This window comes from Anopheles merus, chromosome 2R (genome assembly GCF_017562075.2).
Source record: "Anopheles merus strain MAF chromosome 2R, AmerM5.1, whole genome shotgun sequence".
In the NCBI taxonomy this organism is placed as follows: domain Eukaryota; kingdom Metazoa; phylum Arthropoda; class Insecta; order Diptera; family Culicidae; genus Anopheles; species Anopheles merus.
The window spans coordinates 35,357,913-35,382,254 of record NC_054082.1 but is presented as its reverse complement, the minus strand read 5'-3'; the positions used below and the strand labels follow the sequence as shown (position 1 = coordinate 35,382,254).

Genomic DNA, 24,342 nt, shown 5'->3' with positions numbered 1-24,342 from the left:
ACTACATGGCGTGCGTCTCGTTGCGTTGCTAAGTAACCGAAAATATGGCATCAGTCTAATTGTACATCCCGTAAGTATTGCTATTTCGGTGGAAGCTTCCTGTGAACCTGTTTTTTTCAGTTATGGCGCAAGAGATAATTCACGGGACGGCAATCAACACCTTCTCCTCCCCCGGTGTAGTGATAAGAATTGCTACTTAGTTTCAAAGATATTGCATACGACTTCAGACCTCCCGCTCCTCAGCACAATTGGTTGCGGCTTCCCTAACCGTACATTCGTGCCCGTGCTGCTGCATCGATGATCACAAGCATACAGTGCGTGCTGCACACATTGTACATCGGCGCAAATCTTACCCAAGACCGGTTTTTCTTCTACTATCACCACCTCGCCGAAGATATGACCGAATACGCCCTACATCGTGTCGCAGCAGTAACTGCAATGGTGTGCGTTTGTGACCCCCACCCCCCTCGTATGTTGTCGCAATGGTATGGTGGTGGTGGTGTGCTGGCTGTACAAGCCCTTATCAATCTTGTTTGTTGTGAGTGCGGTGCTCCCCAATTGATTACACACCGAGCAGTGCTGCTTACTTCCCCGGTTGGATCAGGGCTGTACTTGTGTATGTGTGTGCTTGCGTGTCTTAGCATACCTCAAATTACCCCCTCTCTTTCGTGTATGCGATCGATCGTACCATCTCCTAATTGATACACGGCGTAGTAACACAACAGCTGACGATTCGTGCCTCGACGTGCCGCAGCAGCAGCAGTACCCCAGACCCCACCGAACGGGCGAGACACGCCAGTCGAAGCAACGGAGCAACCGATTGCCCAGGCGTAGCAACCACTTCCCCAGAGCTGTTCCCGCGCGCTCCGTCCAAGATGCCGACCACGTCCAAGTTCTTGCAGTCGACCAGGAAAATTATCGGTGCTGGCGTAAACTACAAGTAGGTATCGGGGTCAGAGTTTTAATTTATTTCCTTCACTGTATCGTTCAAAATCAAAGGAAAGGAATGGAGGTGAAGAGGACGGGTTCCCCTTTTTTTGGTTGGGCGGGAAAAAATTTGTACTAAAAAATAATCCAACTGTTGGAACCTAAAAACACAGCTCAGTTCAATGAATCGTTTCGATTACTTACAACTAAATGCAACTTCGCATTTTCGTGCTTAACTTCTCACTTCTTTCGCTGGTTCATTTCGCCTTCAACCACATAAAGGACGGAAGGAACTAATGACTTTCTGAGGGTGCGCTAAACTAATCGTTCTACCCACAACCACTAAGCTACTACTTCCCCGTATCCTGAGTGTGTTCGTGTGGCAAATGGACGCGTCTAATACTTCTACGGAACGAAACCGACCCCCCCCCCTCCCTATTCTCGCCTGACTGTTCACTGCTTCACTGCTAATTTCTTCCTGTTTTATCGTAGAGAAATTTTGCGCCTCACAAACTCCCCCAAACCGGATGCACCCGTCATCTTCTTCAAGCCCATCTCGTCCCTGCTGGACGCTGGCAGTGGATCGACTGGCTCCACCGGCACCCCGCCAACCATCCGCATCCCGCGCGTCTTCGGCGGCGTAATCAACTTCGAGGCCGAGCTGGGCGTCATCATCGGGCGGCGCTGCGCGAATGTGCCCACCGACCAGGCGATGACGTACGTCGGTGGCTACTGTCTCGCCCTCGACATGACCGGCATGGACTTTATACTGGACGCCCGGCCGAAGGGACTGCCCTGGTGCCTTGGCAAGGGGTTCGACACGTCCACGCCGGTCAGCGCGATGGTGCGGCGGGCCGACCTGCCCAACCCGGACGATGTGCGCGTCTGGTGCGAGGTCAACGGTGTGCGCAAGCAGGACGACAGTACGCGCAATCTGATCTTCCCGATCGCGGAGCTAATCGCGTACGTGTCGCGCTTCATGACGCTGGAGGAGAACGATCTGCTGCTGACGGGTACGCCGGCCGGTGCCGGCCCAGTACGGCACGGGGACGTAATTGTGTGTGGGCTAGGGGAAGACCTGATGACGATGCGCTGCCAGGTGGCTGATGAGTAGCGGCGGGGGGGGGGGGGGTTTGCGAAACTTAAACATATCAACGGAATAAATTCGTTCACCCTGTCTGTGTGTGTGTGTGTCTGTGTTGGATTATATCCTATACGGTCATTATGCCAGGTGACTTGCTACTCGTGCTGTTTCGAGATATAACATGGCCGCCATACTAAATCCACTTCGCTTCCTTCTGCTCGGCCGGTGATGAGGACAGTAACCGTCTCGTCTCGGTATCCGAATCCTGTTCCTGCTCATCATCCTGAGCACGCGCCTCGTAGTGGGTCGGCCGGTGCGCCGGAGTGTTCGGTGCCGTTCCGCCAGCCGGTAGCGGTTGCGCACGCTTCACTCGACTCGGGCTGCTCGGTGTGGCGTCGAGCAGCGCGTACGGCACGTGACAGTTGCGGTCGGAAAAGGCGGGAAAGTACTGACGGTAGCAGAGATAGGACAGCACGATCCCGATCAGCGAACCGACCGTCACGTCCTGCCAGTGATGATGGTAGTCGCACGTTCGGCTGATCGCGATCATGGTGGCGGCAAACAGGGGCAACCCGGCGGCAATCACGCGCACCGACCGGCCCCGGCCCCGTTCGTTCATCAGGTGCAGCTTGCCGATCAGGTACCAGGTCAGGAAACCGAGCCCAACAAAGGCGACTGTAAAAGAGTTGCAAAAGCGACACATGAGACACACACACACACACACACACACACACACACACACACACACACACACACACACACACACACACACACACACACACACACACACACACCACACACACACACACACCCACACACACACACACACACACACACACACACCACACACACAACACACACACACACACACACACACACACACACACACACACACACACACACACACACACCACACACACACACACACACACACACACACACACACACACACACACACACACACACACACACACACACACACACACACACACACACACACACACACACACACACACACACACACACACACACACACACACACACACACACACACACACACCCACCACACACCACACACACACACAACACACACACCACACACACACCACACACACACACACACACACCACACACACACACACACACACACACACACACACACACACACACACACACACACACCACACACACACACACACACACACACACACACACACACACACACACACACACACCACACACACACACACACACCACACACACACACACACACACACACACACACACACACACACACACACACACACACACACACACACACATGGGGTTCGATCCTGGGGAAACTTACAGGAGGAATGCCCGGATGGGAAGCTCTTGCGCCCGTCTATCAGTGCGCGCATGTCCTTCCCGGTGCAGTGCAGCTCGTCGTTCAGCACACCGTCCGGGAAGCAGCGCCAGAAGAAATCCGGCCGCGGGCGGCCGACCGCAATCTTGACCGTGTTCGTTATCACCCCGTTCAGGCCGAGCCCGAGCGTGAAGGCGAGCACGGTGCAGCGCAGCTCCTGCCGGTCGCGCGTCCTCAGGTAGTGCAGCGTGAATGCCAGCCCCGGCACGCCGAGCACGATCGGCCAAAGCATGGTCAGTGGTACGTAGCTGTCCGTGCGGGGATTCCGGTACAGCCACAGCTCTTCCGGCTGGATCTTGCGCACGAACGGGGCCTTAAACTCCAGCGCACTGGGGAGAAATAGGAAAAATAGCAAACAGATGAGTGCATGGGTTACGGTGGGGGAGCCGGCTGCCCTGCTTACATGTAAATACACGTCAGAGCAATCCGCACGACCGTTTCCAGCGGCAGGTTGTATTCCGGGGCGCGTGGAAGTTTCTTCTGTCCCGCCGTACCGCCGCAAGCGTACGCCACGCCGGACATGCCCTTGGACGTCATGTCCGGTTTGCAGGAATTGCACAAACACACACACTTTTGTTATCACTCCAAACCGTGACACGCACTACAGTGTTCCAGAGGGCACGAGCAGCGTCCTGGTCCGAAGCGTGCGAACGGGACACATCACAACAGCTGACAGCTCGGCATATGGCGAGTGTGTGTGAGAGTGAACGGCACAGGCAGCTGCTTCGCGAAAGAGATAGTCGTAGAAAAATGTAAACATGATCATGTGCGTAAACAATGGGCCTGTGGAACGTCGGCCACAAGCAGCCCGACTGCGAAGAGTGAAGAAACAGGTGAAATGATTTACATCACCCAAATAGCAGATGATTCATCGGAAAGTTTGGCAAATAATTTTTAGATATTTATTACGGGGAATTATTGAAACTAATAACATGAAATGTACATACACCGGGACACTTCCACACACCTACAGCTCCGTTTTACGCTTCTCGAGCAGCCCGAACATGTTTAGGTAGCTGCTCAACCGCACCCGCACGTTGGCCCGCTCGACGATCGTGTCCAGCGAGCGGGCAAACCGTTCCTTCGCATTGTTCAGGGATGGTGGCCGCAAAATCCCGAACCACGCACTCGGATCGATGCGGGATGCTCCGTCCTCCCCGTCGCCCACCGGATGCCGCTCCAGCGTACGCTGTTGGATGGCGCCCGCGTCGTCTTCGACCGCTTCCTCCACCTGCACCGTGGCCAGTGCCTGGAAGGGTTTGTAGTCCTCCGTCGGCAGCTGCACCGCACTGACCGCATTCGGGCCCTTGGTGAAGCGGGTGTGTGCCAGCTCCATCTGGCCCTCGGTGGTGAGGCGCGCAATGTCCTGGCTCAGCCGAACGTCCTGCTCGATCAGGTCGAGCGAGTTGAGCAACAGTTTGTCCATCAGCTCGCACAGTTCCTCCTTGGACGCGTTTTCCATCGTCCAATTTTTCGTGTGCGCTTCGATGTGATCCCCGTAAACAGAACGGCAGCAGGCGGGCCTTGTTTTGGTTTCTCCTCTGCGTCATGTGATTTTGACAGATCTCAGTCGCCGCTCCGCGCATTTGCCATGTCGACGCAGAGCTGTCAGACGAGCCACCGAGCTGAGAGGTGGCGTGCAAAAGCAGCAAAATAGGAAAGTTTTGTTCGAGCAGTGTGGTGTGTGGCTTTCTTTTGGGTAAATTGTTTGGAATTTGGAGTGTCTGTTCGGGCGCGACGCAATGTCGAAAAGCGAGACGAAAGAAGCCACTATACGGCAGCTTTACACGGAGCTGAACAAATACTGCTCCAGCGCCGACTACGACAAGGCACTGAAGGCAGCCAACAAAAGTAGGTGGCCTTGGCTTAGTAAAGCATTTTGTGCAGGGCAATAGCTTAATGCAACGATTACTCCTTCCCGTTTTAGTTATTGGACTCGATGCCACCGAATGGAAGGCGGCGAAATGTAAGCTGGTCTGTCTGATACAGAACGGCAAGTTCGAGGAGGCGATCAAGTTCATCGAACGTGGCACCTCCATCCCGGACACCACGTTCGAGAAGGCGTACAGCGAGTACCGGCTGAACCGGGCCGAGGACGCGTTCCGTACGATCCAGGCCGTGGCCCCGGGAGGAGGAGGTGGTGCGGACCAGTGGGCTGGGCTGGCGCCGAACCTGAAGGAGCTGCTCGCCCAGATCCTGTACCGGTTGGAGCGGTTCGACGAGTGCTTCGAGCTGTACCGGAACATCATCAAGAACACGCACGACGACTACGATGACGAGCGGCGCACGAACATGAGCGCGGTGGCCGCGAACCAATGCATCGTCGGTAGCGGCGGCGGAAAGCAGCAGTCGGCTGCCGCCACCAATCTGCCCGAGGACACGTACGAGCTGACGTACAATGCGGCGTGCGCACTGGCCGGCCGCCGGGAGTACGCCGACGCGGAGCGGAAGCTGCGCACGAGCGAGAAAATGTGCCGCGACTCGCTCGAGGAGGACGGGGCCAGCGAGGAGGACATTATCGACGAGATTACCATCATCAAGGTGCAGCTGGCGTACTGTCTGCAGATGCAGGGCCGCGTCAAGGAAGCGTCCGCACTGTACGCGGACGCACTGCGCCACAAGACGAACGATGCGGCGCTGACCGCGGTCGTCAGCAACAATCTCGTTGTGATCAACCGCGACCAGAACGTGTTCGACTCGCGCAAGAAGATGAAGGTGGCCACCTCGGAGCAGGCGGACCAGAAGCTGACCAGCCGGCAGCGCAAGACGATCGCGTTCAACAACTGTCTGCTGGCGTACTTTGCCAGCCCGTCCGAGTGCGGACTGCTCGCGAGCCGGCTCGCCAATGCCCATCCCGACCTGGAGTTCCAGTCGCTGCTGGTGCGCGTCAGCCAGCTGGCCCGCGACAAGAAGTACCGGGAGGCGGTCGAGCTGCTCGAGGCGTACGCGCAACGGCTGCCGGCTGGGCGTACGGCCGAGCTGCTGCAGGTACGGTTCGCCATCGTGCAGCTGCAGCTGGTGGCCGGCAACCGGAAGGCGGCGATCGAGACGCTCGAATCGCTCGGCGAGGCCCGCTACCAGCCGGGCGTCGTGTCGGCCCTGGTGACGCTCCATCTCGGGCTGGACAACAAGCAGGCGGCATCGGAGATACTGAAGAGTGCGGTCGAGTGGTACAAGCGGCAGAAGAGTGCCACCATCAGCGACAGCGATCTGAGCGACATGTGGCGCCAGGCCGCCAGCTTCCATCTGCGGGGCGGCGAGCCGGAAACGGCCGCCAAAAGCCTGGAGGAGCTGCTGCGCACCCACCCGAACGATATGAAGCTGCTGGCGCAGCTGGTGATTGCGTACGCGCAGTTCGATCCGAAGCGGGCGCAGCAGGCGAGCAAGCGGCTGCCGGCACTGGAGACGCTCACCACCGTGTCGGAGATCGATGCGCTCGAGGCGACGAACTGGATGATGATCGCGAAGGCGGTCAAACGCAAGCCGAACCAGCCGGCGGGCGGTGGGCGCACGACGGGCGACCAGTCCCCGGGCGTCGGTACCCCGTCCGCCGAGCAGCAGCAGCAGGCCGCCCGCAAGCAGAAGCGCAAGAAGCGCAAGGGCAAGCTGCCGAAGAACTACATTATCGGCGTGCTGCCCGATCCGGAACGGTGGCTGCCACGGTACGAGCGTACCGGCTACCGGAAGAAGCGCGACCGCCGCGTGAAGGAGATCATCAAGGGCAGCCAGGGCACGGCGTCCGGGCAGGCCGATCAATTGTGAGTAGCGTTTGGCACTCGATGATCACTCCATTGATATGATATTGTACGAAGTTTGATTTTAATCTTTTTTTGTATCTTTTTTTCTTTTTCCTCGTAACACACAGCGACATGAGTAAGGCGTACAACCAGACGAAGAACTCGCCGGCCACACCGGGCAGTGGTGGTGTGACGCAACTGGAACAGAATGCGGCAGCTGCCGCCGCCACCCGCCAGCTGCCCCGCAAGAGCCAGCACAAGAAGAAGAAGGGCAAACACTAGGCAGGAATGGGACGGAATGCTCCAAACCGAGAGAGAGAGAGAGAGAGAGAGAGAGAGAGAGAGAGAGAGAGAGAGAAGGGGGAAGGAATTATGGAAATGAATGGAAATAAATATACTTTAACCGCTTTCAAATTTCAAACCGGCCCACTCAAGTTGGTTACTTTCTGGTCGTTGAAGTCCTTTGATGTGCCAAGACAAAAGCCAAAAGACCGATGATAAAAGACAAGATATGTTGTGTCCGAGCAAATGAATCATAAAGACGGTATTGAAGTATTACACGGCACAAACCGAACGCTTTATATTTACAGATAAAACAATATACAATCACAGTGAAACGGGCCGCGTGCCCTGCCGAGAGCTCCTGCTCTATCGGCTGTTCCACACACTCTGATCGTGCGGTGCTTATGGACGCGCCGGAGTGTGCGTGCGCCCACTGGCATCCTCCCTGGGACTCCACCATCGACAGTCGTCCTGTCGCGGTGAGAACAGGGGTCGCCTATCATCCACAACAAGATATGTATCTTTATTAAGACTATTTTAGTATGAAATGGACAATCGAGCAGTTTGTGATAAACATGTTACATTAAAAAAAGACGTTCCAAACAACCAAAGAATCAAAGCAACCACAGTTTAAGGCACGCGCTTGTCTCGCAGTTCGATGTTATGCTGGCCGTCCGTCAGCACCACCGAAGGCACTTCCGCACAGATAAAACGAGGCACGGTGCATTCCATTGTCGTTTTCCGCCGGTAGCAACACCTCGATCACCACGCGACTATCGCCCTGGGCAAACATGAGCATTTTTTTGCCCGCCAATTTCACGTACTGCTGCTGCTGCTGCTGCTGCTCGAGGGTTTTGTCGCGCTGCTCCAGCACGACCGCAGTGCCGTAGGTAAGAAGAGCGCTGAGCGCTTGGTAGATGCGGCTGCGGCTCCAATCGTTGCGCAGTGCGGGAATCAGCTCCAACCAGCAGGCAGCCCGTTCCGGCGGTCCGAAGCATAGCGTACCCGTGCCGCTGCCTGCGGACTCCGCTCTCGGAAGCATCTTGCGAACTTCGCTGATCAGCTCGGCCTCATCGCCCATCGGTCCGTCGGCACCACGGCCAGCGCGGAACGCAAAGTATCGGTCCATGTGAAGCACGTGCACTTCCTCGAGCAGTCGGAGAAAGCGGGCCTTGCACGTTGGTTTAGGCGGCGGGCTGACGGTGGTGCACTGTTTCCAGAGCGCCAGCACGCGGTAGTACACCTGCGGCACGGTACCGTCCTCAAATCCAAGCGCATAGTCCAGGGCGTCGGCCAGCGTCAGCGGTGGATGGGTGCCGGTGCCGCCTGCGAACAGTTCCTTCAGCAGCTCGATCGTTTCCAGCTGCCGGAGCGTATCGTCACCGGCAGTCACGGTGCGGATCCAGGCACGGTTCGCCCGTGGCAGCAGCTCCGGATCGGTCTCGTTACAGAGGGCCAGGAAGCGTTCGTCCCGCAGCAGGAGGGCACGCAGATGGGAGGGCACCGCCAGGAACGGTTTCGCTTCGAGCGCGCACAGCGCACTCACGACGATCCGCGTCTGCTCGAACCTGAGCGAGCTTACCCCCAGCTTGGCCAGCTGCTCCAGCGCGGCCAGTGCGTCATCGTAGTCAGCGGGCTGGTGGCAGCCGAGCCAGCGAAACAGTGCCAGATCGCCGCCCTCGATGCAGCCGGATTCGCGCAGCTCGTTTAACGCCGCCGTCCGATCGCGATCGAAGGCAGCGAGCTGCTTTAGCAGCTCCGCACGGTTCAGCCCTTCCGCCCCGGACATGAGTGCGCGCACGGTGGCGAACGAAAAGCGGTGCCCCCGGCCGAGGGTGATGCATTTGGCCACGGCGCACGAAATGTCCGGCAGACTTTTGACCAGCTGCAGCAGACGCAACACATCGTCGAGCGTGTGCTGCGTCAGCGGTTGTCCGACCGAGCGGCACACATTGCCGACCGAGCTCCTGGACGATTGCAGAAACAGCAGCACCATCTTCAGATGCTTCCAGTCGATGGAGAACATCGTGTCGAACTGCAGCGTGTGGCCGAACAGCGTGATCGTGGTGAAGTTATCGTCCACCGTGAAGCTTACCTGCTTCTCGAGAAAGTCGACGACCAGCTGCAGGTAGTGCTCCATGTGTGCGCCACGGATCTTCACGCGCAGCAGGTCGTACGCTAGGTTGGGGCAGGTGGTGCAGAAGAACTTTACCACACCGTCCAGCTGCATCGTGCAGATGAGCCGCTCCACCACGGCCCAGCTAAAGGACTCCCGGTAGGCGAAGCACAGCAATGCCCCGAGCTCGATCTGCTCGCTGGCGGAGAGCGTTTTCCAGCCGCACACGGTACCGACCACCGTCGAGGCGATACTGCCCGCGGCCACCTTCTTTAGCCCACCTGCAGTGTATCGGGAGAGAAAGAGAGGGTAATGAAAGCATTATTCGCACACGTTAATGACGCAGGCGCCTGCTCTTACCGCTCAGCAGCTTTTCCGCCCGTTCGAGCTGCACCAGCCGGTCGGCCGGTATCAGCCGGCGCAGCTTTTCCACCCGACAGGCCGCCGTCAGCCCGGCGCCGGCAAACGAGGTCAGACTGAAGGCGAGGGCGACGGCGCGGCTAGCCACCACCTTGCCGTTCTCGTGCTTGCAGCCATCGACCAGGCTCGAGAGCGAGAAGCCACTGCTGGCAGCGGTGGACAGCACCAGCAGCGGCAGCCCTACCGCGGACCCGAGCGGTGTCATCGACAGCACCGACGCAACCACCGTCCCGACGGCCGTAATGCTGCGAAACTTGTCGGCCACACGCTCGATCCGGTGCCGTTCGATCGTCAGCATCGGGTAGGGTGCACCGGCCTGCACGGCATAGCGCAGGCGGCCATCCTGCGGCACCCACAGCACGCAGGCGGGCAGCGTGTTCGAGGCGATAAACTGCGCAAACTGGTCGTACTTGCGGTTGGTCAGATCGAGGTACACGCAGTCGGCTGAGCGGGCCGCTTTGCGTGTGCGCATCAGGAAGCTCGACTGCAGCTCTCCTCCGTCCACCTGCATTACCAGCGGGATGAGCTGGAACTCGAGCGTCGGCATGCGGAGTACGATCTGTTCCAGCTGCTTGTACTGCTTCCGGTCGGGCAGCAGGTCCGGCCGCCCCATGTCCTCCATCGTCGTCCAGCCCGACGAGCCCGGCTGCAGCTGGTTGAGTGCGAACGCCAGCAGATTGGCCGCGTGCGGTGGGCTTTCGAGCTGGTAGAATTCCTCGCCGGGCGGGGACTGGTCCAACTCTCTTTCCACCCCGCGGTGCAGGAAGTCGTGCATGATGCGGGCAATATGCACAGTCGACATGGTGTGTGTGTGTGTGTGTGTGCTGTTACACTGGAGGAGCGAGTATTGTTTTGTGATCTCCTGCGTGGCACCAGCCTTCCCCTCAATACGATGCACCTTATCCACTGGCCAGCGGATGTACTGTTTGCGCGATTTCACTGGAAGAAATTGTAAGCCATTTAGATAACAGAGGCAAACGATAAGCTTAAGATAGCTGCAAAGAAATTACGTGCTGCGCTGTTGTGTTGCTATCGAATGTGCCAAACAACTCGCACACATACACACCAGCAGCAGCAGCACGTCATGACTGCAGCGGTATGTCAGTCGGGAGCAACGGGTGCGATTGCGCTAGTTGAGTAGCCCTGCCAAGCGTGCAGTAGGCGTGTTCTGATGCACCGTTGTTGCACACACTGTGGACTGATCATCGATGTCATCGGTGGAAAGGGCGAAGGGAGAGAATTTGGGAGCCAGAATTGACCATTAGTTTGAAAGATCGATGGATCCGTGTGCAGTAGACCGTCCACTAATGGCTCCGGAGACATGAACGTGAGTATTTTTTGTTTTACCGAATGTTGTTCTTGAGCTCAGTTTCACAATGTTACAGGCTTTGCGGGGGATTTCTTCCCTTTTTCGAAATTACACAACGACGGGCTTGTTCCGGTAGTAGTTCGAATGGATGACATTTTATTCACTGCACAGCATCTCGAAAATGGCAAATAAAAAGCAAAATTAGAATGGATTTCTGATTTGTATGGCTCCTAGCATACCTGACGCCCCCCCCCCCCGCACCCCCTCTTTCCCACCCTTCACCACTACGGTGTGGACGCGGACGTGTCGGCGCGCGCATCCTCGCCCGGCCGCCGGCACACGATCAAACCCTTCTCCCACAGGCTGCGGATGAACTCGAGCCGATCCTCGACCGGCAGGCTGCTGACGAGCACGTACCGCGGGTACATCTTGATCAGCAGCTCCACCCCGAGCGCCGTCTCGTGGTCCAGCTCGAGGAAGTTCGCCTCGTACTGGTGGTACTCGCGCGAGTTGTCCGTGTGGTAGTAGATGCGCAGCTTTTCCTCCTCGCTCACCAGCCGCAGTATGTTGCGGCGCAGCAGCCGCACCGAGGAGCGGTCGTCGATCGGCCGGGCGCACCGCACCGTCCCGTCCGGGCGGAACTCGTAGTTTCCGCCCCCGTACACCGTATCGTCCCACTCGCCAAAGTCGACCAGCGGGGGCAGCGCGTCGTGCTGGAACCGCTTCGCCAGCTGGTCGACCGCCGCATCGATCGCCGCGTCCGAGAACAGCTTGTCGAACATGGCCCGGATGCGCACGATCAGCCGGCGCCGGTCCGCACTGATGCCGTCCGAGTGGACGATGCCGAAGTGCTGGTGCAGATCGAGCGGCAAGCCTTCGCGCAGCTGCGGCTCCGTGTCGGCCGCGGTCGCGAGCGCGATCGGCAGCATCTGCTCGAACAGATCCGCCCAGCAGTTGCGCTGGTAGACGCTGACGGTGATGTGGAGCGAGTGGGCGCCCGGCACGGTGGCCGCCTGGTGGATGCAGCCGCGCGGAAAGTACAGCAGATCGCCCGCCTCCAGCACCACGTCGACGATGGGCGGCCCGGCCAGCTCGTCCTGGCGCAGGTTTTCCGACGACACGCGCGCCAGCACCTCCTGCGGCTGGCGGGGCCCGTACAGGCGCCAGCGCTTGCGGCCCTCGATCTGCAGCACGAACGCCTCGATGTCGTCGTAGTGCGGCGCGAAGCCCTGGCTGCCCGGCGGCGTCAGGTAGAAGTTCGCCCCCGTCATGCAGTGGAAGTACTCCTGCAGCTTCACGTTCAGCTCGTACACGGAGCGCAGGTAGGTTTGCGGGTTGAGCATGCGCACGCTGCAGCCGGCGTCGTAGAAGTGCCACAGGTCGGGCGGGAGCACGCGCCCGTCCGGATTGTGCGTCTCGCGCTGCCCGTCCCGGTACGACGTGATGTCGATGTTTTTCGTGTACTCGATGTTGTTTGTGCGCAGCATCTCGTCGATCATGGCGCGGGACAGCAGGCCGGCATAGTACGCGCGGTCACTGCGCTGCACCAGCAGCGGCTTCCGCTCCCAGTGCGTGCGCATAAACTCGTCCACCGATATGGTGGGGCCGATGAGCCACGCGAACGTTTGCCGCCCAATCGTCACACTGTCCAGCTCGTGCAGGGCTGTGCCGGCCGGGCTGGCGGTAGTGGTGGTGGAGGAGGAGGTGCCGCCGACGATGGGTGAATGGGCCACCCTGCTCGGTGTCTTTGGTTCCTGCTTGATCTGGGAGGCGCGCTTCAGCGGCGTAACGACACTCGCCGGCGGCAAACCAACCGCACCGCCGTTCACCTTGGCGGTGCGCCCTTTTTTCGACGCTCTTTTCTTCGGTTCGGCGCCGGTAGCGCCATTTTGCTGCTTGTGCTGCTGTTCTGGAACCACACCCGGCACAGCCTGCTGCTGCTGCTGCTGCTGCTTGGCTTTCTTTTTCTTCGCAATGCCAGCCGTCGTGGCAGCGGTCGGTTGCTTCGATGCGGAATACAGCTTAATGTGAAAGCGCACATGTTTGCCGGTGCCCCCTTTTTGCTTCTTTCCCGGTGGTGTCGCCGCCGTCGTTTGCTTTCCCTCTTCAGTGTGCTTTTTCTTCTGCTTTTTCACCACGGGCGTAGGTTCCGCTTGGGACGATCCTTCCGACACTGGCCGTACCTGTTCACCGTTGGTGGTGCTACCGTCAGCGGCAGCAGGCTACGAAAGAAGTTAAACAAAAGGGCAAAGTAAAAACATTTACAACCCCCTTTCGCTAGTGGCCATCGTGGCTACGTACCTCACTGTCCGGCTTTGGCTTTATGCTCGGGGAGGGTTGCGGAGAGGCTGCCGGTTTTTTCCTTTTCTGCGGTGGCTTTTTGTTGCTTCCGGTTAGCGGTGTGCTGGTGGTGATGGTAGTGCCACCCGGCGTCACATCGTTCCCGGCGCCGGGCTCATCCTTCGGGAGGACCAGCTCGGGAGGGCCTGCGGTGGCGGTGGCTGTTTCCATCGTGCGGAACTGAGCGGCAAGCGTTGCGTTTTTGCTTTACGGAAGGGAATAATAGTACGCGCTTCCTCTTTTTCGCGCAACACGGAGCGACGAGGGTGTGAAGCTGTGCTCACAACACGCGCCTTGATTTTTGTAATCGCACTGTTGTGACAAGCACGTTTGACAGTGGACAAACATTTCAGCTGGGGGGGGAAATAGTGTTAAAAAAGAAAGAAAAAAACACTTTATGAATTAAATCAGGTGCACGAAAATTATTGTACTGTGGTGCTGGCCAGTTTCGGAAATTTAATCTAAATCCATGCGGATCATTGAAAAGTGCATTGAGCACGGCCCTTGGTCCAATTTCCATGTGCGCATCCCACCGTGCGAGTGGGAGCGCGTTTGACAGCTCGGTGTCGTCAATTGCATGTGTAATTTCAGTAAACATTACCCGGATCGTCACAGATCGGTGCCGCATCTTTGCTGTACGAAGAGAGCCGGCAGATTTATCCTTTTCTTCCGCCCTAAAGTGATCAAAAAAAGAAGCGCTCATCATGTTCATCACCAACATACTGCTGAAGAAAGCGAAAAGCAAGTAAGTCAAAGACACGGTGCCTCCGCCGCCGCTCGATGGTGCGGTTGCGGCAGTGAGCAGGTCTCGGTATTGGGTAATCCCTGCTACTTTCCTTTCCCCGCAGGAATATCCTCGTGCTGATGGAAAGTGCCGTCAGTGGGCATCAGTTTACCATGATCCGTGAGCGGTTGGCCGACAAGCTGGAACTGCAACGCTTTGACCCATACAGTAAGGGCCTCAGGAGCTGGGGGGGGCTGGATGCTGGGTGTAGCATCACGGAATAGTGATGGGAGCTCGGAATCGGACCTACCCGATGTAGCAATTGTTCTGGAATCGACTCCGGACCTTCCGAAACAATTCCGGAGCCAACTCTGGAGTTGAATCCAGAGCCGAATCCGGAGTCGATTCCGGAATCGAAATTGGCACCGGAATCAGAATTGACCAGAAAATCTCCAGAACTCCAGAAATGGAATTAGCTCCAGAATGAGAATCAGTTTTTGAATTGAAATAAGAAGTTTCAGGAGCCTTATCATTCCAGCAATCTCCATGAGAATGGATCCTTTACAAGTAAATTTTGGATTCTTTGCGGCTATCAATACGTAGCATCATTGGTCCGAAATGCCTATTCTAATGGAGATGCCGAAACCGCCTCCGATTTCCAAGCCGATTCTGATTTTGGAGCCAATTGCGATTCCGTAGCCGATTACGATTCCGGACCCGTTTCCGATTCCGGAACCGATTTCGGAGACTTATTCTGGACCTACTAGCCGGAATCGATACCAGAAAACTTCAGAGCTAGCCGGAATCGATTCGGACGAAAACTTCATTCTTCCCATCACTATCACGGAAGCAGGAGGCTCGCCTTCTCTGATCGGTTTTTGTTTACTTTTATTTGCAGTTCAAAAGATGTGCCTGTACCGGGAGCGCAAACGGCTACGAAGTCTCAACTAACGGGGGTCCATGTTTTCTCCGGCATTATCCGGCTGCAGTCGTAGTTTGTGTATATAAATAAACCAATACCGTGCGTGTGTGTGTGTTTGTGCGAAGCTTACCAAAATCGATGCGGTTATTCTATTTTTTCCTCGCATATCGGGTACGGTTAAGTGAGAAATAGAATCATTACTCTGGGAGAACGGTTCGCGGGAAGTCCTTAGAGAAGAACGGCACATTTACGTTGTGGAAAGGGAAGGATGCTATTTTAAAACAATACTAGCTTAAGGAAATATCCTTCCGAGACGACCACAAGGACAAAAGAAGTGTGTAAGTATAACGGATCGACCAGCGGTTTTGGAAACTTTTTTAGCTGGCCAAAACCGCAGAGCGGTTGTGTAAAGCCGTTTAAGTAAGCAAGAAGTTAAATCGTAGAAAACAAAAACCTCGATTTTGCAATTTTGCTATCGTAATAGTTTCTCTTTTTATTATTGATATTATTCTTCTCTCTCTCTCTCTCTCTCTCTTTGTTCTTCTTGTTCTGGATCGTGTGTGGTTGTGTGTGTAATTACAAGTATTCATTGACAAAACTGGAAACGAACGTCCGCAGAAGAAGAAGGCGCGTTGAGGTGGCTCACACACACACACACACACACGTACAGGGCAGAACACAGACTGTGGAGAGGTGGAGAGTACACGGGAGCAGAAAAGAGGATTGTGACAAAGTTCTGATGGCAAGGTTTGTGGCCCCACCCAACCCGGGGCCGCAAATCCCATTTCCGTTTGCCCCCGTGCCTCTGGTGTGTTTCATTCATTCTGTTAACTCCTCCGCTCCTGCTTGATACAGCAAAAAAAAAAGAGGGACTCATACTTTTCTCCGATCCTGTTCCTGTTTGTCTAATTCATTCTTTTGTTTTTATAATATGTATGTATACGTTTAAACAGGGGAAGGATTGTTTTCCAACTTGTTCAATGCTCTTTTGCAAACCATAAACACCTTCTTTTCCCCATTCGTTATCATCTTTCCAGCGAATTCTGACCACCATTTCTACATCATATCATAGATTCCCTTCTTTCTTCTACCTCTCTCCTGTTTCGGAATGATGTATATATTTATCTGCTTTTATAGCGTGGTTGCTTTTTTTTTGGTTTTTCTTTTATAACCTTCCATTTATCCTACAATTGTAGCTTTCTGTGTTGTTGTTCTTCTGTTTTCATTTCCTTTCTCTGTCGCGTCTCATTTTTATCTACTTGCTTTATTTATTTTTTTATCTGCGCCCTTTCACACTTTTCTCTCTCTCTCTCTCTCTCTCTCTCTCTCTCTCTCTCTCTCTCTCTCTCTCTCTCCTTTATACTTGTTTTGTTTGATTTGCTCTTACGATACATAATAACATATTCTTACAAACATAAACGACTAGAGTGTGTATTATTTTCGAACTGTGTCCACCGAACTGTGCTCCACCCCCCCCCCCCCCCCCCCGTTAGCCGTTTCGATTCCCGCCATGCACAATAGAAACGGCAATGAATGAATCAAGGCAAGGGCCGGGTGAGGGAAAGGCAGCCCGAATGCTTGTACATTATCCTGCATATTGTTTGTTTCGTCCATTTACTACTGCAAATTATTAAATTGTATCAAAATGGACAACTAAACCAAAACCACAACACAATGGAACTGGATGAGGAGTGACACAAAACACACACGGTTTGTGTGAGCATTTGTGGGTTGTGTATATGTGTGTGTGTGTGTGTGTGAATGAAATGGTGTACACATTTCTCGGTAGTCCATCGGTCTTCATTTGGCAACCCGAAATAGGCACTAATATGACTCTCACGTTTGTTTCATTCTCTCCGATGCATTTGGTTCCTTCGCTACTTTCAGGTTCATCCGCATGCACCCGATGGGAGAATGCCGTAAAATGAGGCCGAATATAGAGGGCAATGAAACATACAATAAAAACACTCTTTTTCAACACACAGACACGTAGTGATAGATAGACAGGGTTTTCCAGGTCGATCTCATAGCTGTGGGGCACTTCCCTGACTCTTTCCTATTGGAAGTGAACTTCATATTGGACTCTAGCATGGCACCCTATTTGGACAGGCTCCTATTGGAAATTCCTATTGGATTTGTCCATCAGCGGGTGCTATACAATCCAATTCCCTTTGGAGTATGAACATAAAATTCATTTCACGTATGAAGGAGTCCCACAGCTATGAGAACTCTTGGAAAACCCTGTAAGAACACTACGACAGTTGTTGTATGGGAGTGAAGTGCATTGGATCCAAATTTCATCTGCACAGGTTCGGCCACAATTGGCGGCAGGTGTGATGTGTGTAACAGTAGAGCCAGTAGAGGGTAAGAGCATATTACAAATTACAACAGTATCGTTCCCGGGCTGTCCTTCCTGCGCACTGCACCTTGTACGCGCTGATCTTGTTTTCCTTCTGTCGTTTTCCTTCCCTTCTCAACACAATGTTGTATCAATTTGCATTGTCGCAGCTGCGCTACTATTATTGGTTTGTGTTGTAGGTATATTGCCGCCTTTTGAAATATTACATTTTACTAGCTTCTTTCTCTTCCATTCTTTTCGGTTTTTTTTCTTCTAACAAATCTTGCTATTCGCTTTCTCTTTCTCCATATCGCATGTTTGCCTTTGCCTCTTTGTTGGTCATTTCTATATTTCATTCTCTATACACCCATTGATGCCTTGCATGTAGATACTAATAGGTACCGGGGGATATATCGTTTTTGCTTTTATAGATATTCATTTGCTGTTTTCTTCTGTTTGTTCTTTACTGCTTATTCCAAAATCTCTCTAATCTTATCATTAAAATGGGGTTATCATTTTGGTTACGTTTGTTTGTTGTTTGGTTTTGTTTGCTTGCTTTCCTTTACTTGCACTATTTCTCTCTCTCTCTTTCTCTCTCTTTTTCTCTTCATGTGTCTTCCTCCTTTTTTACGTGCATAGTAATCGTAATTAAAAAGTTAATTAATATGCTGGTTGCACTTAATCACACAAACAGATACCACACACACACACACACACACACACACACACACACACACATACACTAGCGCGTGCATGCACAGCAAATCACACGTTGCGACTTTGTGTGTGTGTGAGTTTTGTGTGTACCACCACTGTACTTGCCCTCACTACAATTTGCTTTACTAGAGTTTGTTTGTTTGTTTGTTTGTTTTTGTTCTTTTGGTTTCAGTTTGTGTGTTTTTTTTGCGTTTGCTTGCTTTCCGTGCTTTTGTTTTTGCTAAATGTTGTTTCCCAGTTTTCTTAGAGCGCTAATGTGTTTCCTTTCTCTCACCTCCCCTTCACGCACTTCCATTGCGTTGGCGTGTTTTTTGTTTGTTGTTGTTGTTGTTGTTTGGACCACCATAATAATCGCTTTGTTTTTTTTTAAAACTATTTATTATTATTAAACACACAACAACGCGCACAACAGTTTTTTTTAAATATATTTAAACGGTGTGTTTAGTAAACATTGCTATTGGTGAGACATGGGGTTTATTACGTTGCGTTGCTTTCGGTGACTCTGCTCTACTACTGCAACTTAGAAGAAGAAGAAGAAGTAGCAGGTGCGCATTTACCGTTAATTAAAAAAAAACCCTCAAGAAATCGAACGAAACCGAAACCAGTGCACACAACAGAGCAAAGAGCTTTCACTTCGATAGTGCAAAACGGACTCGCCGCCGCCGCCGCCACCGCCGTCCGACCACCACAAATTGACGACATGGATAAAATTAATCAGAATGCGCGAAATTTAAACCTATAATACTAAAACATTATCAAAACACGACGACGGCGGCGCGATGGCGATTCGACAGAAATAGCAATGTTTTTTTTTCTTTTCTTTTTAAAACAACTAAAAAAAAAATTAGCGCAAAGTGAACGGTACAATATAATGGAAAAGCTCAACTAAAAACAAACGGACTACGCGCCATGAGTGATATGCAGGAAGCAGTGGAGACGCCTGCCCTCACGGTGCTTGCTTGTTCCCGCTCTTTTAATAAATACGACCTGCTATGTCTATGTGTTTCTCTCTCTTTCTCTTTCTATCTCTCTCTCTCCCTCTCTCTCTCTTTTTCTCTTTCTATCTCTCTCCCTCTTCTCTCTAAGGTATATAGGTGTATAACTACTATTCGTGTGCTGTGTCTGTGGTGTGTGGTATATGTGCTGCTAATCCCATACTGTAGTTGACTCCTTTTAGCAGCGCTTCCGATGTCCTCTGGATAAGCGGGGGAATGCACCGGGTAGGGGGAATTTAGGAGTCTTAGCTTTTGGGGCTAGCTTTGGAGTAACTGTGTTGTTGCTACTGAGAATTGTGTATGCCATCGGCCATCCTCTTCTCCTTCTCATCCACTTCCTCTCCCTCTTCTTCTTCTTATTCTTCTGCTTCTTGGTGTAGTCGTCTACCGTCCAGGGCCCTCCGTGCTGGTCGAGAGGTGGTGCAGAGGTCATGCAGCTTCGAAACGTTTAGGCGAAAAATTCGTACTTCGATGCCAGCTTGTATTCCTCCTCGTCCACTTTGTACATTTCGATGAGCTGTTTTTGAAGAGGAATATAAAATATAGTGCATTAGAGAGAGAGGGAGAGCGAGAGCGAGAGAAAGCGTGTGAGGGTGTCGTTCAAAACAGTCACAGGTGGGTGTTAGGAACACGAATGAGGAATTAGTTTGAGTTAATATATTATTGTCAAATTAGTGTTAGTGCTTTAAAATGTTCTGAAAATGTGTAGTTTTCAGCTCACAGTTGAAGAGTTAAACATTATTATTTTTTGAAAAAAATACTAAACCCTTAAAAGAAGTATTCTAATGAAGCATATTAAAGCAACAGGTACGGTAAGGTAAATGAACGTAATAAAAAGACAACACATTTTAAGAACGGTAGTTAGTAAAAGCAATCAATACATACATCAACTTAAAAAAGGGAAATCAAGTGGCTTACATTGACAAAATAATACTTTTGCGTTTGGCACAATAACGGAAAGCTTTCGGCGCAACTGCATGTCCGCACTACCACACATACACGCACACACACACACACACATATATCCACACATGCCGATCGTAGAGATCGAATGCCTGGGTGAAGGGCCTATTCTTCCTCCTCCATTCACCAAAAGCTCCAGTCTTGCAAAAGGGTGCCACGACATCCTTGAAACGCTTCTCCATCCTTTGCCGCTTCCTTCCGGAGTGTGTTATCGCCACGCCACGGGCTCACGAGCAAATGCAGGGACAGGCGGACTGTTTCGCTTCCTCGCGCTTTCGTGCCTCCTCGATCGTGTTCAGCCGGATCAGATGTTGCGCGGACGGCGGGGGAATGGTGGAGAAGCTGCGAAACGGTACCGGTGGTGCGCTCGTGGTGGTGGTGGTGCTGCTGCCGCCGCTGGTGGGCTTTTGTTCGACATTGATGCTAGTGCTACTACTACTGCCACTACTAATAAGCCTACAGCCGTTAGCCGACAGCTAATGGTGGAGTTTTTCGTTTTTTTTTGGGGGTTTTTGTAAGGCATCGTCGTCGATCATCGGACCCGCATGATGCGCACACAGAACGGGATCACAGAGAATGGAAACCGAAAAAAAAGAATGAAAGTGAAAAAAAAGAAGGAAAAGGATAACGGAATGTAAAAATTAATTAAAGCCTAGCGATCATGTAGTACAAAAGATAGCAACAAAATAAGCATATAGGCGCAACGAACGAAAATATCAAAACAAAACGAAACAAAACACTTGATAATAAGCCGTGTCACAAACTACAAACTGAGGTAAAGTGAAGTAAGAAAAAAAAATAGAAGAAATCAAAATTATAAAACCAAAACAATACAAAAATAAAGAAAAACAGAAACAAATGAAAAAAGGGAGGAAAAACTATAAGTAAGCGAATGAAATAAAGGTTTAACCTACACTAGAGCCGATACTTTGAAGCCTAGAGCCGAAGCGCATTGCCTTAACGGGGAGGGAGGATGGATGGTGGTAGATGGTGGGGGATGCTGCTGGCTTGAGAAGGGTCAACACATGCATTAACTAATAGGGGGACACTACTGCTACTGTTGCGGCTGCTACTGCTGCTGCTGCTGCTGCTGCTGCTGCTGTTTGCTGCTGCTGATGCGATTGTATCACAACGGCGGTAAAAAACTACTGGTGGTTGCACCATTTTGGCCAACCTTTCACTAGAACGAACGATCACAGGGAAGCGAGAACCTAGCCCCAAAGATGCCACCAAAACCTTCTGCCGTGTACCGTAGACTACTATTTGTATGATTTGTTTCATGGTGTCTTTTGGGGTTGGGGTATAAAAGAGTGAAGGAATGATGGGACAGGTGATGAGGGGAGTGGGGGGGGGGGGAGGCGGAGGGCAACAGGTACAGGCACATTCGTAACAGACAGACAGGGCAAATGGTAAGAGAGAAAGAGCAAGACGCTCTTCCTCTACACGACCGTTTCGATCGTCACAATCTCCCGCACGCCGCCTACTAGACCGACGCTGCCCGGTGACAACGATACCTTTTGCACATCGTTCGCCAGCTCCTCCAGCTGCTTGTCGTGGGTCACTTTCAGCTTTTCCTTTTCCCGGTTCTGCTTGATGGTGGCAGTCTGCGGAAACAGGGGAGAGAAAACACACATTAGTGCACCGCGGAACTGCGGAAGCGGGGGGGAAGGGGGGGGGGGCGATAAAAAACGGCCACTCTCGGGGCCATACCTTTTTCTCGTCCATGAAGCGCTTAATGTTGTTCTGCTTCTTCTCGCGCAGCCGCCGGTCCTTCTCGCCCTTGGTCTTGAGCGTCTTGTCGTTGGCGACCTCCTTCGACGTTTCGACCGAGATTTTCGCCTGGCGGCTGTTCAGCTCCTTTATCTCGCGCTCGTGCTTCGCCTCGAGCTGCTTCATCTGGGCGGCCTGCGTCGTCTCCATCAGCTTGCGCAGTATGTCCTGCTGGTCGGCCAGCTGCTGCTTCAGCAGCTCCCACTCCTCCTTCTTGTGCCGCTCGGCCATCTCCGTCCACTGGGCGTTCTGCTCCTGGATCAGCTTGCGCACCGCCGGGTCCGCCTTGATTTCCTCCTTGCTCTTGCCCTTCACCAGCCGCTCGATCGCCGCGTTCTGCTGCTTCTGCACGCCGGCCCGCTCCTTCGCGTGCTTCTTCTTCACCGCGTCCAGCTCCTTCTGCTGCTTTTTGGCCGTCTTCTGGAAGCCCTTCTCCTGCCGCAGCGAGTCCACCGTGATCGGGTCGAACACGAGCGGTGGCTCGGTGACGCGCTGCTCCTCCTTTCTCGCCGCCTCCTCCTTGTCCTTCTTGCCCGTCTCCTCGATGCCCATCGCTTTCATGTTGTCGGAGCGCTCCTTGGCCGCGCCCATGAACGCGCGCGGATCCGACAGCGCGTCCATAAAGTCCTCGAACCCGTCCGGCACGTAGATCTTCAGCTCGATGTTGCAGAACAGCATCGGCAGCGACATCGGGAAGTTGGCCTCGGTGCGGAGCGAGATGTGCCGGTAGCCGCCCTGCAGTCCGTCCAGCGGCAGGATGCGCTGCCCGAGCAGCTTGCCGTTCTCGTCGTACACGCCGAACCGCAGCACGGCCAGATCGGGCAGCACCACCTTGCGGAACAGGAACGGTTCCTCGTTGTACACCGGATTGAGCCCGTTCGCCGGTACCATGCGCGTCCGGAACTCCTTGCGCACCGTGTCCGACGGCAACCCGTACATGTCCACCTCCACGTACGTGCCCACCTTCTTGTCGGAAAGGAACTGGCCGGCTATTACCTGCACCGCGCAGGACGCCGCAATCACACCGTCCACCGGTGCGTCCGCGAACGGGTCGAAGCTGCGGTCCGCCCGGCGCATAAAGTCCGGCTTCAGCAGGTAGCCACAGTTGCCGTTGTACTCGAACTTGCCCTGGTTCAGCTGCATCGGCAGATCGGAGGTCTGGAAGTTGAGCGACACCATCTGGCAGCCCGCGTTCCAGAACACCTGCGGCATGTAGTTGGACGAGTCGGCCCGCGTACCCTTCGGGTAGATGCGCGACATCTGCCGCTTGTTGTAGTTGACGAACTCGATCGCCTGCGACTTGAGCAGGTTCATGCCGGTCGTCTCCGCGAACGACGACATGTTGTGGTGCACGTTCTTCTTGTCCGCGTAGTCGAACGACTGGAACTTGACCGGCTGCGCGTAGTTCACCATCGACGACAGCCACGGGTGCACGTTCGTCGTCGAGCCGGTGTACTGTATCGGGGGCGCCTCTTCCCCCCCGTCCTGCGAGGCGGCGGCCGCCGCCACCGGCACCACTGCCGCCGCTGCCGCCGGCGCCTCCAGCTCCGCTATCTTCGTCACGTCGACCGCGCTCGCGTCCTCCTTCACCTCGTCCTCGATCACGAACTCGCCCTGCAGGAACAGCTCCAGCTCCTTCTTCTCCACCTCCGGCTTGAGCCGCTTGTTCTTGATCAGTATCTTGCGCTTCAGCAGGGACGGGGGCGGCAGCACGGCGCCCGGCTCGAGCGGATAGTCCGGGATCGGTTCCTTCAGCAGCAGGTCGCCCAAAATTTCGTCACAGTACTTCGCCAGCTTGTACTGTTGCGATTTGCAGCAGTGGTTCTCGAACGACAGTATCACCGGATAGTCGGAGGTGACGAAGGCGGTGTCGCGCAGCGCGTAAATCACATCCTTGAACAGTATGTCCGTGCACATCGCCATGCCGTGCGTGATGATCGGCTCCTCGTCCTCGCCCTTGCCGTCCCAGCAGTCCAGCTCGACGCACCGGCACCCGGCCAGCAGCGTCTGGCGGTACATCTCGACCGAGCTCTTGCCCCCGAACTGCCGCCCGGACAGGTACGTGTTGTGGGACGAGTTGATGTAGTAGTGGGACAGCGGCTGATCCATGTCCATGTAGATGTCGAGCCGGTCGAGAAACACGGGCGCATTCTCGTCCGACATGAGGTACCGGATCAGGCCGTCTTTGGTGAGGGTTTCTGGTGGACAGCCGGAAAATGGCGCAAGAAAATTGGAACCGGTGAGTAATGGGGCGGCAAAAAAGTGCCCCTATTCTGGGGGCCGGACTACTTAC

At 53.9% G+C, this 24,342-nt stretch overlaps 8 protein-coding genes and 1 long non-coding RNA gene across 24 annotated transcripts in view; 4 read left to right on the top strand and 5 right to left on the bottom strand.

Moving 5' to 3' along the window:
* The first annotated feature begins 97 nt into the window (after window positions 1-97).
* LOC121590386 (probable acylpyruvase FAHD2, mitochondrial) lies at window positions 98-2,074 on the top strand. The gene is made up of 2 exons (XM_041910039.1): window positions 98-940; window positions 1,420-2,074. The coding sequence occupies exons 1-2, from the start codon at window positions 876-878 to the stop codon at window positions 2,039-2,041; spliced, it is 687 nt and encodes a 228-aa protein (XP_041765973.1). The 5' UTR covers window positions 98-875; the 3' UTR covers window positions 2,042-2,074.
* LOC121590385 (phospholipid phosphatase 4) lies at window positions 1,932-4,238 on the bottom strand. Its single transcript, XM_041910038.1, has 3 exons — window positions 3,820-4,238; window positions 3,360-3,745; window positions 1,932-2,686 (listed from the first exon to the last, which is right to left on the bottom strand). Exons 1-3 carry the CDS (start codon window positions 3,951-3,953, stop codon window positions 2,205-2,207), a joined length of 1,002 nt encoding a protein of 333 aa, XP_041765972.1. The 5' UTR covers window positions 3,954-4,238; the 3' UTR covers window positions 1,932-2,204.
* Window positions 4,239-4,304: 66 nt separating this feature from the next.
* On the bottom strand, window positions 4,305-4,885 carry LOC121590387. The gene has a single exon (XM_041910040.1). The coding sequence runs from the start codon at window positions 4,876-4,878 to the stop codon at window positions 4,384-4,386; it is 495 nt and encodes a 164-aa protein (XP_041765974.1). The 5' UTR covers window positions 4,879-4,885; the 3' UTR covers window positions 4,305-4,383.
* A 273-nt stretch (window positions 4,886-5,158) lies between these two features.
* On the top strand, window positions 5,159-7,587 carry LOC121590384 (signal recognition particle subunit SRP72). Its single transcript, XM_041910037.1, has 3 exons — window positions 5,159-5,267; window positions 5,344-7,174; window positions 7,282-7,587. Exons 1-3 carry the CDS (start codon window positions 5,159-5,161, stop codon window positions 7,433-7,435), a joined length of 2,094 nt encoding a protein of 697 aa, XP_041765971.1. The 3' UTR covers window positions 7,436-7,587.
* A 113-nt stretch (window positions 7,588-7,700) lies between these two features.
* On the bottom strand, window positions 7,701-10,773 carry LOC121590380. The gene is made up of 2 exons (XM_041910034.1): window positions 9,912-10,773; window positions 7,701-9,832 (listed from the first exon to the last, which is right to left on the bottom strand). The coding sequence occupies exons 1-2, from the start codon at window positions 10,771-10,773 to the stop codon at window positions 8,097-8,099; spliced, it is 2,598 nt and encodes an 865-aa protein (XP_041765968.1). The 3' UTR covers window positions 7,701-8,096.
* Window positions 10,774-11,205: 432 nt separating this feature from the next.
* Window positions 11,206-11,543, top strand: LOC121590390. The gene is made up of 2 exons (XR_006004419.1): window positions 11,206-11,298; window positions 11,357-11,543. It is a non-coding gene; the product is annotated as an uncharacterized LOC121590390 (long non-coding RNA).
* On the bottom strand, window positions 11,485-13,925 carry LOC121590383 (bifunctional lysine-specific demethylase and histidyl-hydroxylase NO66). The gene is made up of 2 exons (XM_041910036.1): window positions 13,582-13,925; window positions 11,485-13,502 (listed from the first exon to the last, which is right to left on the bottom strand). Exons 1-2 carry the CDS (start codon window positions 13,789-13,791, stop codon window positions 11,565-11,567), a joined length of 2,148 nt encoding a protein of 715 aa, XP_041765970.1. The 5' UTR covers window positions 13,792-13,925; the 3' UTR covers window positions 11,485-11,564.
* Window positions 13,926-14,183: 258 nt separating this feature from the next.
* Window positions 14,184-15,401, top strand: LOC121590388 (39S ribosomal protein L33, mitochondrial). Its single transcript, XM_041910041.1, has 3 exons — window positions 14,184-14,365; window positions 14,469-14,572; window positions 15,243-15,401. The coding sequence occupies exons 1-3, from the start codon at window positions 14,325-14,327 to the stop codon at window positions 15,293-15,295; spliced, it is 198 nt and encodes a 65-aa protein (XP_041765975.1). The 5' UTR covers window positions 14,184-14,324; the 3' UTR covers window positions 15,296-15,401.
* Window positions 15,402-18,690: 3,289 nt separating this feature from the next.
* The window catches only part of LOC121590379 (1-phosphatidylinositol 4,5-bisphosphate phosphodiesterase), a 44,887-nt gene continuing 39,235 nt past the window's right edge, over window positions 18,691-24,342 (bottom strand). For 14 of the 16 annotated variants that reach the window (XM_041910020.1, XM_041910022.1, XM_041910027.1 and 11 more), the window contains 4 exons: window positions 21,990-24,247; window positions 21,794-21,883; window positions 20,235-20,755; window positions 18,691-19,833 (listed from right to left, as the gene is read on the bottom strand). In XM_041910020.1, the coding sequence (XP_041765954.1) occupies window positions 20,507-20,755; window positions 21,794-21,883; window positions 21,990-24,247 (2,597 nt within the window). In that variant the 3' untranslated portion in view covers window positions 18,691-19,833; window positions 20,235-20,506. The remainder of the gene's footprint in view (window positions 19,834-20,234; window positions 20,756-21,793; window positions 21,884-21,989; window positions 24,248-24,342) is intronic. The other 2 variants (XM_041910032.1, XM_041910033.1) reach the window with 1 other exon arrangement.